General features: G+C 47.9%; 1 protein-coding gene across 3 annotated transcripts in view; it reads right to left on the bottom strand.

The window, feature by feature from the left end:
• The window catches only part of WDTC1 (WD and tetratricopeptide repeats 1), a 61827-nt gene that overhangs the window by 7828 nt on the left and 39771 nt on the right, over window positions 1-14228 (bottom strand). For 2 of the 3 annotated variants that reach the window (XM_040229768.1, XM_040229769.1), the window contains exons 4-11: window positions 9484-9530; window positions 8938-9049; window positions 6018-6205; window positions 3778-3960; window positions 2969-3063; window positions 2475-2590; window positions 1091-1166; window positions 369-477 (exon numbers count right to left, since the gene is read on the bottom strand). In XM_040229768.1, the coding sequence (XP_040085702.1) occupies window positions 369-477; window positions 1091-1166; window positions 2475-2590; window positions 2969-3063; window positions 3778-3960; window positions 6018-6205; window positions 8938-9049; window positions 9484-9530 (926 nt within the window). The remainder of the gene's footprint in view (window positions 1-368; window positions 478-1090; window positions 1167-2474; window positions 2591-2968; window positions 3064-3777; window positions 3961-6017; window positions 6206-8937; window positions 9050-9483; window positions 9531-14228) is intronic. The other variant, XM_040229770.1, reaches the window with a different exon arrangement.

Genomic DNA, 14228 nt, shown 5'->3' with positions numbered 1-14228 from the left:
CCATGCTGAGCTGAACTTTGTCACCATCCAAGTCCCGCCCATGGATCTCTCTATAGAGAAGTTTCTCTCAAGGGCTAGAGGACCTGGGCACCTCTATATCAAAAGCTGAGCTCAGGGCCTGGCAGTGAAAGAGGCTTGAAGATGCTGTGAATGGAGAAAACACAACGGGGGAGGCCTGGCTGTGCGGGACCCTTTAGGAGGGAGCCCAGGGCTAAGAGGAGCTAGCCCCTGGGTCCTGACCCCAGCTACTGGCACCAAGAGACCAGAGCTTCAGCTGGAGCACGACTGGAGTCCCATCAGGCAGAGGTGGCACGGGGACCACTGCCACATTCCAGAAGCCTCTGTGCCCCAAGTCAGGCTGGCCTTACCTGACATGCCCCCTAGTCTCTGGCAGCCGGAAGCCATTGCTGTGAAGGTGTAGGCCATTGGACACGCCGTTGGACACACCGTTGGTGGACATCTTGCCATTCTGAACTTCTGGCGGAGGGTGGTTAGAAAGGAACAGCAACAACTTAGGAGGCGGTCCTCACTTCTCCTCAGCAGCCCTCCAGCTTCCATCCAGGGATCTGATGGTTCCACGGCAGGGCTGTCCCTCCCAGGGTAGATATACTCCCAGAAAGCAAGTTCTGACAGGCAGACTGGCAAGCACATAAAGCAAGCCTGTGCGCCCTCTGCTGGCTGGAGAGGGACGTAACTTCAACTTGGCATTATCTGGCTGTGGGGATGCCTAAAAGTGGCAGGGTGAGGAGGTGCCTAAATCAACTGCAGGCCCCAGGAAGAATTACTCAGGAGACTGGTCAAGGACGGCAGGGGAGGGCACAACTACTTCAGGTCCTCAAGAGCCAAGCCATGGGAAGAACCTGCTTTTTCTGAGGGAAGTGAAAAGGGCTGTGAGGCAAACCCATTTTTACAGAGCTCTCTGACCTGGGATTCCCTTCCTTCTTACTGTACAGTGTTATTTCAGAGAAACTGCTCCTTCCAGAGGATCACATCCACAGTGCAAGGTAAGGGGCAGGCTGCCTGGCAGAGGTAGCGCACACTCACGTTCCCAGCCAAGATGCCCCGAAGGAGCCGGGCAGGGAGAACTTACCCCCCGAGGAGTGGCATTTTCTAGGCAAGAGGAAGGTGTATGGCCGCTGCTTGTAAGTCAGGTCAAACAAATAGACCTAGAGTGCAGGGGTCAAGAGAAGATGCACATTGTGAGGCAAGAAGGTGGCCGGGCCAGGAGTGAGGCCTGGGCGGCTCTCGGCAACGCAGCTGAGTGTTGAGCAGGGAATCACCGAGTGACACAGGACGGGGTGCTTCCTGGAGCAAGCCTCAGGTGGGAAAATCCTCTCAGTGCCTGGCCCTGGGGGTGGACAGCTTCAAATACTGTCATTCCTTAGAATCACATGTGTATTAGGTCAACGAGGGCCTCAGGGGGCTCATGTTATAAATGGGAAAACTGAAACCTCAGAGAAGAGAAGCAATTTGCCCAAAGTAACACTGCTAGTTACTTCCCTCAGTAAATATTACCTATTATTACTTAACATGTATTGAATCCTTACTTTGCTCCTCTGTTAAGTGTTTTATATGACTTTTCTCATTTCATCTTAGAAATGAGTACCACAAAAAGGTACTATTATTAGCCACCTTTCCAGAAGAAGAAATGTCGGCTCAGAGTTTAATTAATTTATCCAGGGCTATAAAAGCAGCAAGTGGCACAGCCAGCACCTAAAACCAAGTCTATTTGGCTCTGTACCACTCTGCTAGACTGTCTCTCCCACTTATCCTTACACCACCTTTAAGCCAGGGGACGGCTCAGCAATCTGGATCCAGAGCCCTCTTCTGAACTCGGGGGCTCACCCAGTCTCCACATCCCATTTCTCCTGTATCACACCTTGCCTTTGAATGTCATCAATGGTTTGTTTCACTTGCCATGTCTCTCCCGTCAGCCTAGCATGGATCATATTTTGCACCTGTCTCTCTCATGTTTATGCTAATGCTACTCCCAGAGTAAGTACTCAGTGAGTGTTTGCAGAGTAAATTAATTTATGCAAGGCTTATTAAACAACCTGACTGAGAACAACAGAAGGTTTAGCAAACGGTCATTATCAAAGAAGACTTCCCAAAACTGGTCCTGAACAGAAGCCTGGCTGCATGCTCTGAGCCACAGGGTTTCCTCCTAAGAAAGCAGCAGATGAGGAAACCACGGTTCAGGAAAATGAAGAGAGGTGTTCAAAGTCTCAGCACACAGCTCGTAAATAAAAGGCCAGTGACTAAAGACAGGTCTGTCAGTTCTAAAACTTACACTCAAGACCAGGGTACTTCTCTGGGAATTCCAGTGGTGCCACGGCATTTCAGTATCTCAGGGTAACGCCATTTACAGTGAGGCTTCTTGTCTGCCTCACGGAAGTGGATGTGGCGGGCACAGCCCTGGCTGCCGGATATGGGGGTGGGGGCGGGGGGGTGCCGCCTTGGGCGGCCAGCCGTACCTGCTCGCCCCCCATGTTGACCAGCAGCTCTGTGCCATTGGGGCTGAAGGTGACATACGTGGCAACCAGCACTCTCAGACGGTTGTTGTAGTCAGGCAGCTTCACTGGCAGGTGACCTGCAGGGAGCAGAGGTACCCGCGTGGGAGGCTTCTGGTCCCTCCCCAAAGGGGCAGGGAGTTGTGAGAAGTCAGCCTTCCCAGTGACCAATCATCTTCCCCAGAAAAGCAGCTCTAAGTGTTGAGCCCTTACTGTATGAACTGGGCCAACTGTTAAAACACTATCTCACTGAGTCATCATAATCCCATTTTACAGAAAAGAAACTAAGATTCCTCCAGGGTGAGAAATTTGCCAAAGGTCACGTAAGAGCTGGTGGATGGTAACCAGGATTAAACCCAGGTCTGTCTGACTCTCGGTCACCACTGCCTCCCTGCACCGCTCTGGAGACAATCAGCACCCCGCCAAGAGTTTAGGGCCAGAGTTGGGCTGAGCCCTACCTGCTACATAATACTGGGCTGCGCCATCCGGGAGGGGCTTCTGTCGGTCACAGAAGGTGTGTACACCTGCTGAAGGGCTCTGCTTCATGCTTTTTCTGGTGGCAAGGCAAACAAAATAGGTTATAATGCGGATCAGGACTCCTGGCTGGACCACACTTCCTCGGGAAAAACCTGTTTGTGTCCTTGAAGAGATATGGGAAAAGGTACCTTTCTTCCTTACCTGAGCACCCCCAAAAGTCAACCAACTAGAGAGCTGTGGACACACCCATCGCAGTGGCCCTGCCTACCTGTCTTTGGTTCGTGGCCACCCTATTACTCCCATTTTATAGATGAGGAAGCTAAAGCTCATGGCCTACTCTAAGGCATGTAGTGTGTGAAGAGTAACAACAGTCGTCCACATCCACAAATGAAAGTAATGCAGGCCAGAAGTTCGTACACCTGTCCCAGGAGTCCACTGAAAACCCAGACTGGCGGGCCGCGCAGGTCTGGGACTTCTGTGGAGGTTCTGAGTATACTTTTTTTTTCCAAAAAGAATAAAGTAAAATTGTATGTACAAATAAAGGAGTTTACATGTATAAGATGGTAACTATGTACACTACGTATGCACAGAAGCTATTATACACCGGGATTTCTTTCAAGTAATGCAGTAAAAGTAATTTCCTTAATACATTTCTCATAAAAACAAGCACGGATTGAATCATTTAAAAAAAAAAATCACAGAATGAAAAAAAACCCACCTCAAAGAGAAGCGGGCCTGGCAGCGAGGGCAAGGGGCAGCGGGCTCCCAGGGGCTTGCCGCGCACTCCTACCTGTGGTTGTGGATCATGCGGATGTCGTAGAGCCTCACGAAGGGCCCGCTGGCCCCCACGGCCAGGCAGTTGTTGTCCTGCGGGTTGACAGTGAGGCACTTGGCCTCCACCAGCTGGCCACAGTACTCTGTCAGGTCGATCAGCACCTCCGAGTGCTTGCTGTTCTCCCGAAGGTCATACTGGCTGTGAGAGAGGATACCGCGGGTTGGGGTTGCGTCCGTGGGCAGAGGGCAGGGGAGAAGCCAAGGCCTGGAGCGCAAAGGAACCGGGAGGGGTTCTGGATCTGTTTGTAAGTAGAATGTCAAAAACCACTCCCATATCTTGAGTGCCCTGAATGCCAAGGACCTGTAGCAGGCTTCTCATACATTCTTTTTATTCTAACAGAACTCCCTAAGGTAGATACTACTGAACCCTTTTATTTATTTTTTTAACAGATATCAATATTATTGCCACTAAGTACTATTACTACTGAGTAATACTAACACTTCATGAGACATTGCTTGGTGTCCAGTATTGTCCCCAAGTGTTACACAGGTATTATCTAATTAAATTCTCACACTATCCCTAGGTACCACTAGAAGTTAAAAGAAGTTCAATAACTTGCCTGGATGACACCGCAGTAAGTGCAGTGCTGGGATGGTGCAGAGCTGGGAGGACTGCGTTTTAACCACTCTGCTCTGCTCCTTGATTCTAATTCTTAATTCTATTCTTAACCTAGTTTCTTGTAGGAAACAAAGGAAGTACAGAGGTGACAGAAAAGAGAATCTGGAGATCATCTACGAGCTTCCCAGAAACGCCAACTCCCAGAACAAGCCTGAGTCCCATCCAGATGGTAAAGAGAAAGTGCAAGTCACTCAGTCATGTCCAACTCTTTGGGACTCCAAGGACTGTAGCCTACCAGGCTCCTCTGTCCATGGAATTCTCTAGGCCAGAATACTGGGGTGGGGAGCCGTTCCCTTCTCCAGGGGATCTTCCTAAAGCAGGGATCAAACCTGGGTCTCCTGCATTGCAGACACATTCTTCGCCATCTGAGCCAATGGTAAAGGTCAGGCCAAAACACCCACCCAGCACGAGCACACTTTACCGGGGACCTGTTTTGCTTCTAGGAGGCAGGCACATCCAGAAAATGGCAGGGGCATCACCCCTGTGCTCACCCACCTCCGCCTAAACACCTGCAATAATCTCTTCATCGTTCGCTTATCTTTCTCAGCCATCCTCACCAGACTGCTCTTCCTGAAATACTGTTTTTGTTATAGATGAGGAAACTGAGGTCTGAGGCTGAAGCAACTTGCCTGGACATGACTGACAGAAGTAGGACTTGACTGGGTCTGAGTCCTCGTTCCTCCATGACTTAGATACCCCTTGTCCTTTGTGAAAAGGAAAAGGGCACAAAGCCCCGCGGGGTCTCAAGGGAGGCAGTTAGAGCAGACTGTGGAGATAGGGGAAAGTTCTCAGGCTATATCCGAAGAAAGGAGTTAGAGAAAGGCAATGAGGCCATTTTACAAAAAAGGGAAGCAGAGGCAGAGGTGTGATGATGCAGGTCAGTGGAAAGGGGGAGAGGCCACTTAACTATTTCTGGCTGCGGTCCCCTTCCCAAGAATATGCCCACTGGCTGACTGTTCAAGGCAAATGGATCATGTGCCTCTGTGTGCTAGGCACTGTGCTGGGCTCTAGGGACACAACCAAGGACAGGACAGACAAAAATGTTGACAGTTTACTACTCAGTGAGGGACACAGACAAAAGAGTGAACCAGCAAATAACTGACTCCAGATGGTGACTAGAGCTATAGAGGATACAGTGAGGGCACGGAGACAAAAACAACGGCGGAAGGTCTGTGGCAGAGGGCGGTCAGGGAAGGTGCTTCTCAGGGGGTGACTCTTCGGCAGTCTCCCTGGGGTGAGGAGAGCTGAGAGAGAGCCGGGACTGAGAAAGCCAGGTAGAGGGGGCAGCAAGGGCGACAGCCAGAGGGGGCAGACTGTGTGTGAGGTGGCGAGAAAGCCAGTGCACTTGTGTAGCTCAGGAGAGGGCAAGAAGTGAGGAAGGCGAAGACCCGAGCCAGCAGGTGTTCCCCCTGCATCTGTTCCCTGATCACTGCGCTGGGCAGACCGTGAGGCTGGACCTCTGTGGGAGGGGAGGAGCCCGGGCTGTGGAAGGAAGCAGGAGGGCAGATGGGAGGGGGGAAGCACATGCAGCGGGAGCAGGGGAGGCGCAGGCCCCAGGCCCTGCCTCAGGGCCTCACCGGATGAGCCCATCCTCAGCAGCGCTCCAGAACGTGTTGGGCCACATGGGTGCCGTGGCGATGCGCTTCACCCGGTTCGTGTGGTCCCCGAACATGTGGGTCGTCTCCTTCACTGTCAGGTCGTGGACGTGCACCTTGGAGTCAGCTGCCCCTGTGATCAAGATGCGGTCCCCAGCGTGAGGCAGGAACTGCTTGGGAGAGATTGAGAAGAGGTTGGCAGGTGGTGGGGGTGCAAGGAGACTGGCCTGCATGTTAGCATCCTTGCCCCTCTCCACAGCAGATGAGAAAAGGAGCCCATCCAAGCCAATCCACCAGGAGAACTTTGGATCGTGAGCATCAGCCTGTAGGCCTAACAGTCAAAATCAGGGTGTACACCTTTATTTTCCAGAGTGGTCCTGACCCACGCCAAGCTGGACTATCTAAGGAACTCTCTTCTTCTCATTCTTCCCCAGGCCAAGAGCTGAATGGATGATAATCACAGTTGTTACCATTTATTAAGCATTTACCATGTGCTAGACATTGAGTACGTGATTTATCTTATTAATATAATATAAAGATCTCACTAAAATTGAGGTTTGGCACTAGCATTAAGCAGGACTGGGTTCAAATTCAAGTCTGTCTGACTCCGAGATGCTTCATGATGACTATTTAATAACCTGGGGGTTAGGTAATAAATTAGTCTTAAAACACAAGTCCCTCAGTGTTTTAAGAGAGTGGGTGTTTTAAAGTGGTTCAAATACTTCTAGAGAACAATCAGGCAACAGGTAACAGATAAAAACTATTTCTATCCTTTGACCCAAAGCTACCACTTCTGGGAAGTAATTCTAAAAGAAAAACGGGACCCGTGCAAAGATGCTCCAAGTAGCACTCCTTATAAGGGCAGTGCTGGTAATGGCTCAGAACTCAGACCTTGGGGAAGGGCTGAGCATCAGAAGGCTACTGCTCTATCTGGCCATCATTCAGAAGGACAACCCTATCATTCCAATGAAGCTGAGAACAAAAGGGTCCAGATCACATATGGCAAGGACAAAACAGCCACAAACATAATTTTGATTAATACTAAAATTTTGTCTAAAAATACTAAAGTCCCACCTGGCTTGAGCTAAAAATTCACTCTTTCCACATCCACTTCTCTGATAGCTCACCAGCATAACGGCTAGATGAAAGATGGAATTTGATCATTTTTACGGACAACTAGTGATCTTTAACCCTGTCTGGAAACAACACACACCCCACTCACAACAGAAACAGAACAGCCCTTGGGAAGAGCTTGTGGCTGCTGCCCTACTCGCCCAACATCATAGATGCCACTAGGGGGAGCTCGTGGGTTAAATACATCTGTGGTTTATCACCAGAAGGGAGAGGAACCCTTTTATAATAGAAGAGGAGGCTGAGGGTCTTGCCCAAGGTCTTAGTATTAGGAAATATCAAGGCCACTGTCCAAGTCTGGTCTCTGAACTCGACATTTTGTGTTCCATGATGCCAAAATGATGGCTTAGGTCCCTTCTTCTGATCTGACCCCACCGATTTAAACTAGACCTAACACTTCTCAGGGGACGAGAGCAGTTTCTAGTCATCATGCGAGAGGTGAATCAGCATTTCTTTGTCATTAAAAATCACAGAAATTAACCTAGGCTTGGTCCTTGGGACAGTAGATGAGAGTCAGAGCTGGGAAAGAAGTTCTGACTAGGGAAATAAGTTGGTTTTGAGCTCTTAAATCTGTCTTCCTCTTCAGGCTTCTTGTAATTGGTCTTGATATTAATCTAGAAAAGATTTCTTGGACGAGTGAGGCTTTCCAAACGACAGCCTCACCCTCACATACACCATTACAGAATTTCAGAGCTGGAAACGTCCTTAAAGGTCATTTCCTTTAAGTTCCCAGTGAGGAATACCTTAGTGCTGGGACACTGAGTACATCCTCAGAAGGCCCATTTTGCCTTTTCCAAATACCTCTAAGCATTAGACAGTTCTTTCCTTCATCAGGCCTACATCTGCTTCTGAAAACTCATAGTCACTAATCCGAGGTCTGTTCTCTGGGACCAAAAGGGACAAGCCTCACGTTACTTCCACATAACAGGTCTCCCGAGGTCTGAAGAGGGGCCTCACCAGTGGCTCAGACAGTAAATTATCTGCCCACAAGGTGGAAGACCTGGGTTCGATCCCTGGGTTGGGAAGACCCCCTGGAGACGGGAATGGCTACCCATTCCAGTATCCTTGTTTAGAGAATCCCATGGACAGAAGGGGCTGGTGGACTATACAGTTCATGGGGTCGCAAAGAGTTGGACACTTTCACTTTCAGAGGTCTGAAGACATTTGTAAGTCCCCTCCCTCCTCCCCTCCACCAACAAACAGCAGACTCATTTCCTACAATCACCTGGGCCAGGTGCTTTTTTTAATCAACCATCTCCTTAAACTGTAACATCAACCCTGTGGATTGCTACTTCCCTTTTTAGTTAAATTATTTATTCATGAATTTGAAGGATTTTCCTTAGCTACTTCCTTTTTTTTTTTTTAATTTCCTTTAGGACTGACTGATTTGATCTCCTTGCTACTTCCTTTTTATAGATGGCTAAACAGGCTCAGAGAGGTCAGGTGATTTGCCCAGCTCACACAGCTTCCAAGAGGCAGATAAGGGAGTCAAACATGGGTCTGCCTGCTATGCTATCAAAGTTCATACTCAGAACCATACCTTATATCATCACCACTCACATGCGTATACATTCATTTGGAGCTGACCTCTTGGCTCTGAGAGAGGAATTAGCGCATGGAAAAGAGACAGAGAGTTTTAGAAATCACCAGCAGATGCTCAGATCACAAAGATGTCTGTGACCCCCAGGGTAGGTGGGAGACACACACGCAAACACTACCACACACAAGCCCAGTCACACCGTTCATTTGCTCTGCGGCTCATCCTGCTCACCTTGACAGAAAAGATATTTGCAGTGTGTCCTGTGTGCATGGAAAGCAGCTTCTTGTGGTGCAGCGGGTCCCACACAATCGTGTGCTGGTCGTCAGAACCAGAGGCCAGCAAGCTGTAAGCAGAGAGAGAGGACAGTTTTGACCTCTCCTCAAGTGCCTCTCGCCCGTGTTCCCCAGGTGAAAAGCACTTAGGCCACATACAACTTTAAGAACAACAATCCGTGTCACACAATATAAGGTTACCTTATAAACAGTGATTGATTCTCTTTTATTTTGTTCTGAGGATTTCTCATTGTTCCTTAAATGCTTTAGCTTATCAAAAAAACAGAGTTTGGAAGGTCATCCAACCTTCCATCTATCTGGGATTCATTATTTAACTGTGTGCTGCTGATGAATGAAACTTAAGGACACAGCAGAGAGCAGAGGACCCAACTTCTCTTTTGAGTCCACTCTTTTCCTTAGATCTACAAAGAGGAAGGAAAATCCCCTCCTCCCAACCTCCCCAAACCCTCCTCCGGCACCCGTAGGTGCCGGATCTCACACTTACTCTCCTTTCTCGTTCCACTCCAGACAGTTGACACATCCTGAGTGACCCTGGGGGACAAGAAGAGAGCCAGTTAGAAGTTCTCCTGGAGAATTCAATGTCAAGAAGTAGAAGTGAACAGATAAAATAGCCTTTCCATCATCAGTGTTTTCTAGGTGTATGTGATTGACCAGGACTGAATCAAACCACCTTGCAGTTCACAATATATAATACACTTTCATACGCATAATTCCACTTGATATTGAACCCCTCTGAGCCACAAAGGGAAGATTTTATTGACTTTATTTTGCAGAAAAGTAAACCGAAGTTCAGATAATAGTGGAAGTGTATCCAAACAAATTTCTGCTCCTGCCACTAGAGGGGTATCTATTAACAGTCGCTTCAAGGAACAGTCCCTCAGCTGCAGAAAATCTGGACAGAGGAGCCCAACTGACCAAAATGCAGCCAGTTAGCTAGAAGCCTGATCTTTCATTCATCTGGCACATATTTATCCAGCACTCACTGCATGCCAGGTACTGTTCAGGTGCTGGGGGTATAACAAAGTCCCTGGTCTTCTGGAGCTTACTTCAAGTACGTGTAAAGTGAGGTAAATTAAGCACAGGGATGTGAATTGAGAAACATGGAGAAGTGAAGCACTTACTGACAAACGCTGAAGTTGAAAGCATGCACAGAGAGAAGTCACGGCAAAGCTAGAATTACGAGGAAACAGAAGCCATGAAAAGCAGAAGGCATGCAGTGGCAGAAACAAGTCTTACACGAGAGAAGACGAGAACAAGCCACTTCCATTCCTACATGCTGTTCTTTCTTTCCCTCATTCCTAACGGCATCTTGATTTTCACTTCATTATCTGTCCAGCCCAAAATAAGACCATGTATTTCAGGAAGTGTAAGTTCATTGTCCTTTCCACAATGGTGGGTTCAGGAACTTAGATCTAAGCCAAATTGGACATGGCATTCACCCAGACATAGGGACTCACTCAGAAATGAGCCTGTAACCCCAACTGGATGCAAGGGGGCCAGGAGTTGAGAGCAGGTAGAAAAGAAGTTTTCTCATTTTCAGAAAAGAGTCTACAAAAGGGACGCCTTTCTTCCTGTGGATGCTGGGTGTCCTGATGTGACTCCTAGAACTGTGACCACGAGGGTAGCCAGCCTGACAGTGAAATAAACATGGAGAGGAAAGCCTAGCCAAAGGAATCACAGAAAGATGGAGCCAGAATGACCAGAGTAACCCACCCTGATGCCTACCCGACTCCTGGGCTCCAGTCAGGAGCCAGTCTGCTCGTTGCTTTAAGGTCACTTGAACTGGGCTGTTTCTTGTGGCTCAGAGCATCCTGACCAACTCATTCTTCAGGTCTCAGTTCGTGGGCAGGTCCCTCAAGAAGCTGCTCCCATCCCGTAAACCTGGGAAGGAGGCACACCCTCCCTGCGGGCTTACTGTCACGCTGTACCACGGCTCTGTGCTGACACAGTTGTCTGTTTCACCACACTGAGCGAGGGAGAGCGGCCTCTGTGACCATACTCACTGTATCCCCAAGGCCAGGAACAGTGCCCGGCACGTATCTGCTGCACAGTGAACAAGTGGGTCTGGTGGGCCTTGTGGGAAGACTTGAGAGAATGAACAAACCCCTGACTCTCTCATCAGCAGAGGCTTTTCCTCTGCTTTTTCCTTCCCTCTCAACCATTGTCCTATAAAAATTCTCATGTGGGTTGAACCTCATGTCTTTGTAGGTTCTGCACTTCAATACATTATTGACACATTCACCCTGTTCAACTTGCCAGACCACTGGGTGACCTGTGGCCTCTCACTTTCCCATGGCACTGGGTTGAAATCCATACACGACTCTGGTCACTCTTCCTGAATCAGATTCATTTCTGTCCTCACCCCTCTCATTTTCCCACCAGGCTTTAAATTACTTGTGCCCAGGGGTCACATCTTCAGCTTGCAATTTCCGAGAGTGCTGAGGGCTTTCAATGTTCATCACTTACCGAGGGCTTACAAAGAGCTAGGCATAGTATCTTGCACCTGTGGTGGGCAGAACAATGGCCCCCTTACAAATGCCCATGTCGTAGTCTTCTGGAACCCGTGAATACATTATGATAGATGGCAAAGGGACTCTGCAGATGTGATTAAGGTTAAAATCCTTGAGTTAAGGAGATTATCTTTATCCAGGGGAGCCCAATACAATCACAGGAGTCCTTAAAATCAGAGGACCTTTCCTGGCTGCAGAGAGTAAAGAGATGTAAGTGTGAAATGGACTTGACCGACGACTGCCAGTTCTAAAGATGGAAGGTTTCTTCTAGCCAAGAAATGCTAGAAACTGGGAAGTGCAAGAAAACGGATTCTGCTCTACAGCCTCCAGAAGGAACAAAGCCCTGTCAAGACATCAGACTTGTGAGACCCAGGTCAGACTTCCGACCTACAGAACTAGAAGACAATCCATTTGTGTTGTTTTAAGCCACTAAAAGTTTATGGTAATTTGTTACGGCAGCCATAGGAATTTTACAGCATTCTACATCTATTATCTTGTTTAAGAAGCAGGTATCATTACTTATTTCATGGATAAGAAAAACCTCCCTGGAGGTCCAGTGGTTAAGATTCTATACTTCCAACACAGGGGGTGTGGGTTTGATCCCTGTTCAGGGAACTAAGAATCTGCATGCTGAGCAGTATGACTGAAACAAAACAAAACAAAACAAAGAAACAGCTCCCCACCCTCCAAAAAAAAACCCCCCCAATAACCTAATACCCTAGAGAGGTTAGGTAAACTGCAGCGATTCTGTAATTTATATGTATTTATTGTATGTCAGAAAGATATAGTCTTAATATAGTCTGTCTGGCACAGAAGTCCTAAAAACCCTTGAAATTTTTTTCCCATTTATTTATTTACTTTACAATATTGTATTGGTTTTGCCATACATTGACATGAATCCGCCATGGGTGTGCATATGTTCCCCATCCTGAACCCTCCTCCCACCTCCCTCCCCATCCCCATCCCATCCCTCTGGGTCATCCCAGTGCACCAGCCCTGAGCACCCTGTCTCATGCATCGAACCTGGACTGGCGATTCGTTTCACATGTGATAATTTACATGTTTCAATGCCATTCTCCCATATCATCCCACCCTTGCCCTCTCCCACAGAGTCCAAAAGACTATTCTATACATCTGTGTCTCTTTTGCTGTCTCGCATACAGGGTTATCATTACCATCTTTCTAAATTCCATATATATGCGTTAGTATACTGTATTGGTGTTTTTCTTTCTGGCTTACTTCACTCTGTATGCTGCTGCTGCTGCTAAGTTGCTTCAGTTGTGTCCGACTCTGTGCGACCCCATAGACGGCAGCCCACCAGGCTCCTCCATCCCTGGGATTCTCCAGGCAAGAACACTGGAGTGGGTTGCCATTTCCTTCTCCAGGAATTCTCTAAGTAATAAAAGTAATAAAGATATTGTGATATCCATAACAAACCTCTTTCAACTAACACCTGAGTTTATGTTAATGAAGAGATTTTGGGGAAGCACCTAAGGGTGCAGGCTGGTTACCAGGAGAACCAAACATATGATCGGAGGGTTGGGACTTTCAGTCCCACATTCCTGACCTCCAGGGAGGGGAGAGGGGCTGGAGGCTGAAGTGATCACCAATGGACGATGATTTAATCAACAAGCCAATGTAATGGGATACACAAAAGGACAGGGTTCAGAGCGCTTCTGTGTTGGTACACATGGGGATTTGGGAGAGTGGCATGCTGGGAGAGGACATGGAAGCTATGCAGCCCATTCCATGTACCTTGCCCTCTGCACCTCTTTTATCTGTTTTTTTTTTCTGAATTATATTGTTTTATAATAAAACAGTAATCTAGTAAGTAAAATATTTCTCTGAGTTCCGTGAGTCACTTTAGCAAATTAATTGAAACCAAGGAAAAGGGGTTTGGAACTTCTGAAACGTTAGTCGCTCAGTCGTGTCTGACTCTTTGTGATCCTGTGGACTGCCAGGTTCCTCTGTTCACGGAATTCTCCAGGCAAGAATGCTGGAGTGGATTGCCATTTCCTTCTCCAAGGGATCTTCCTGACTCAGAGATCGAACCCGGGCCTCGTCCATTGCAGTCAGACTCTTTACTGTCTGAGCCACCAGGGAAGCCCCTTGGAACTTCTGATCTACAATTAGTCAAAAGCACAGGTGACAACCTGGATTTGCAATTGGTGTCTGAAGTAGCTGTTGGGGCTGAAGGGCAGCAGGGTTGTTTACAGGACTGAGCTTTTGGCTTCCTTGGTGGTCCAGTGGTTAAGGGCTGACCTCTTAACCTGAGGGATCTGACACTATCTCCAGGTAGACAGTATCAGAATTGAGTTAAATTGTAGGGAACCAGCTGGTATTGGAGAGTTGCTTGGTGGTATAAACCAAGCCAACACACACCCACACGCTGGACATGGCTAATGTAGCACAGCTAGCAGTGGTATCAGGAAGCATTTTAACTCAAGGGCTCGGGCTCGTAAGCACTGTCTGAAAAGTGCATGAATGCTTCCAGAATTATTATTTTTGTCCTCAAATCAGTAGCGCATCCAACGTACAGAAGACAGGCCACAGCAGACAAACATGTTACTTATGACTCATTTTTACACAGAAAAAACAGCTCAGAGACAGGTAAGTTGGAGAAAGTGTAGAGAGAGAGTCCAAATCAGATTCTATAAAAATACAAAGTAACTACTGACAAAAGGCATTAATAAAGGGCTCTATAAGTTAGAATATGTGT

This window comes from Oryx dammah, unplaced genomic scaffold (assembly GCF_014754425.2).
Source record: "Oryx dammah isolate SB20612 unplaced genomic scaffold, SCBI_Odam_1.1 HiC_scaffold_27, whole genome shotgun sequence".
Classification (NCBI taxonomy): domain Eukaryota; kingdom Metazoa; phylum Chordata; class Mammalia; order Artiodactyla; family Bovidae; genus Oryx; species Oryx dammah.
This window is presented reverse-complemented; position numbering and strand designations above follow the sequence as displayed.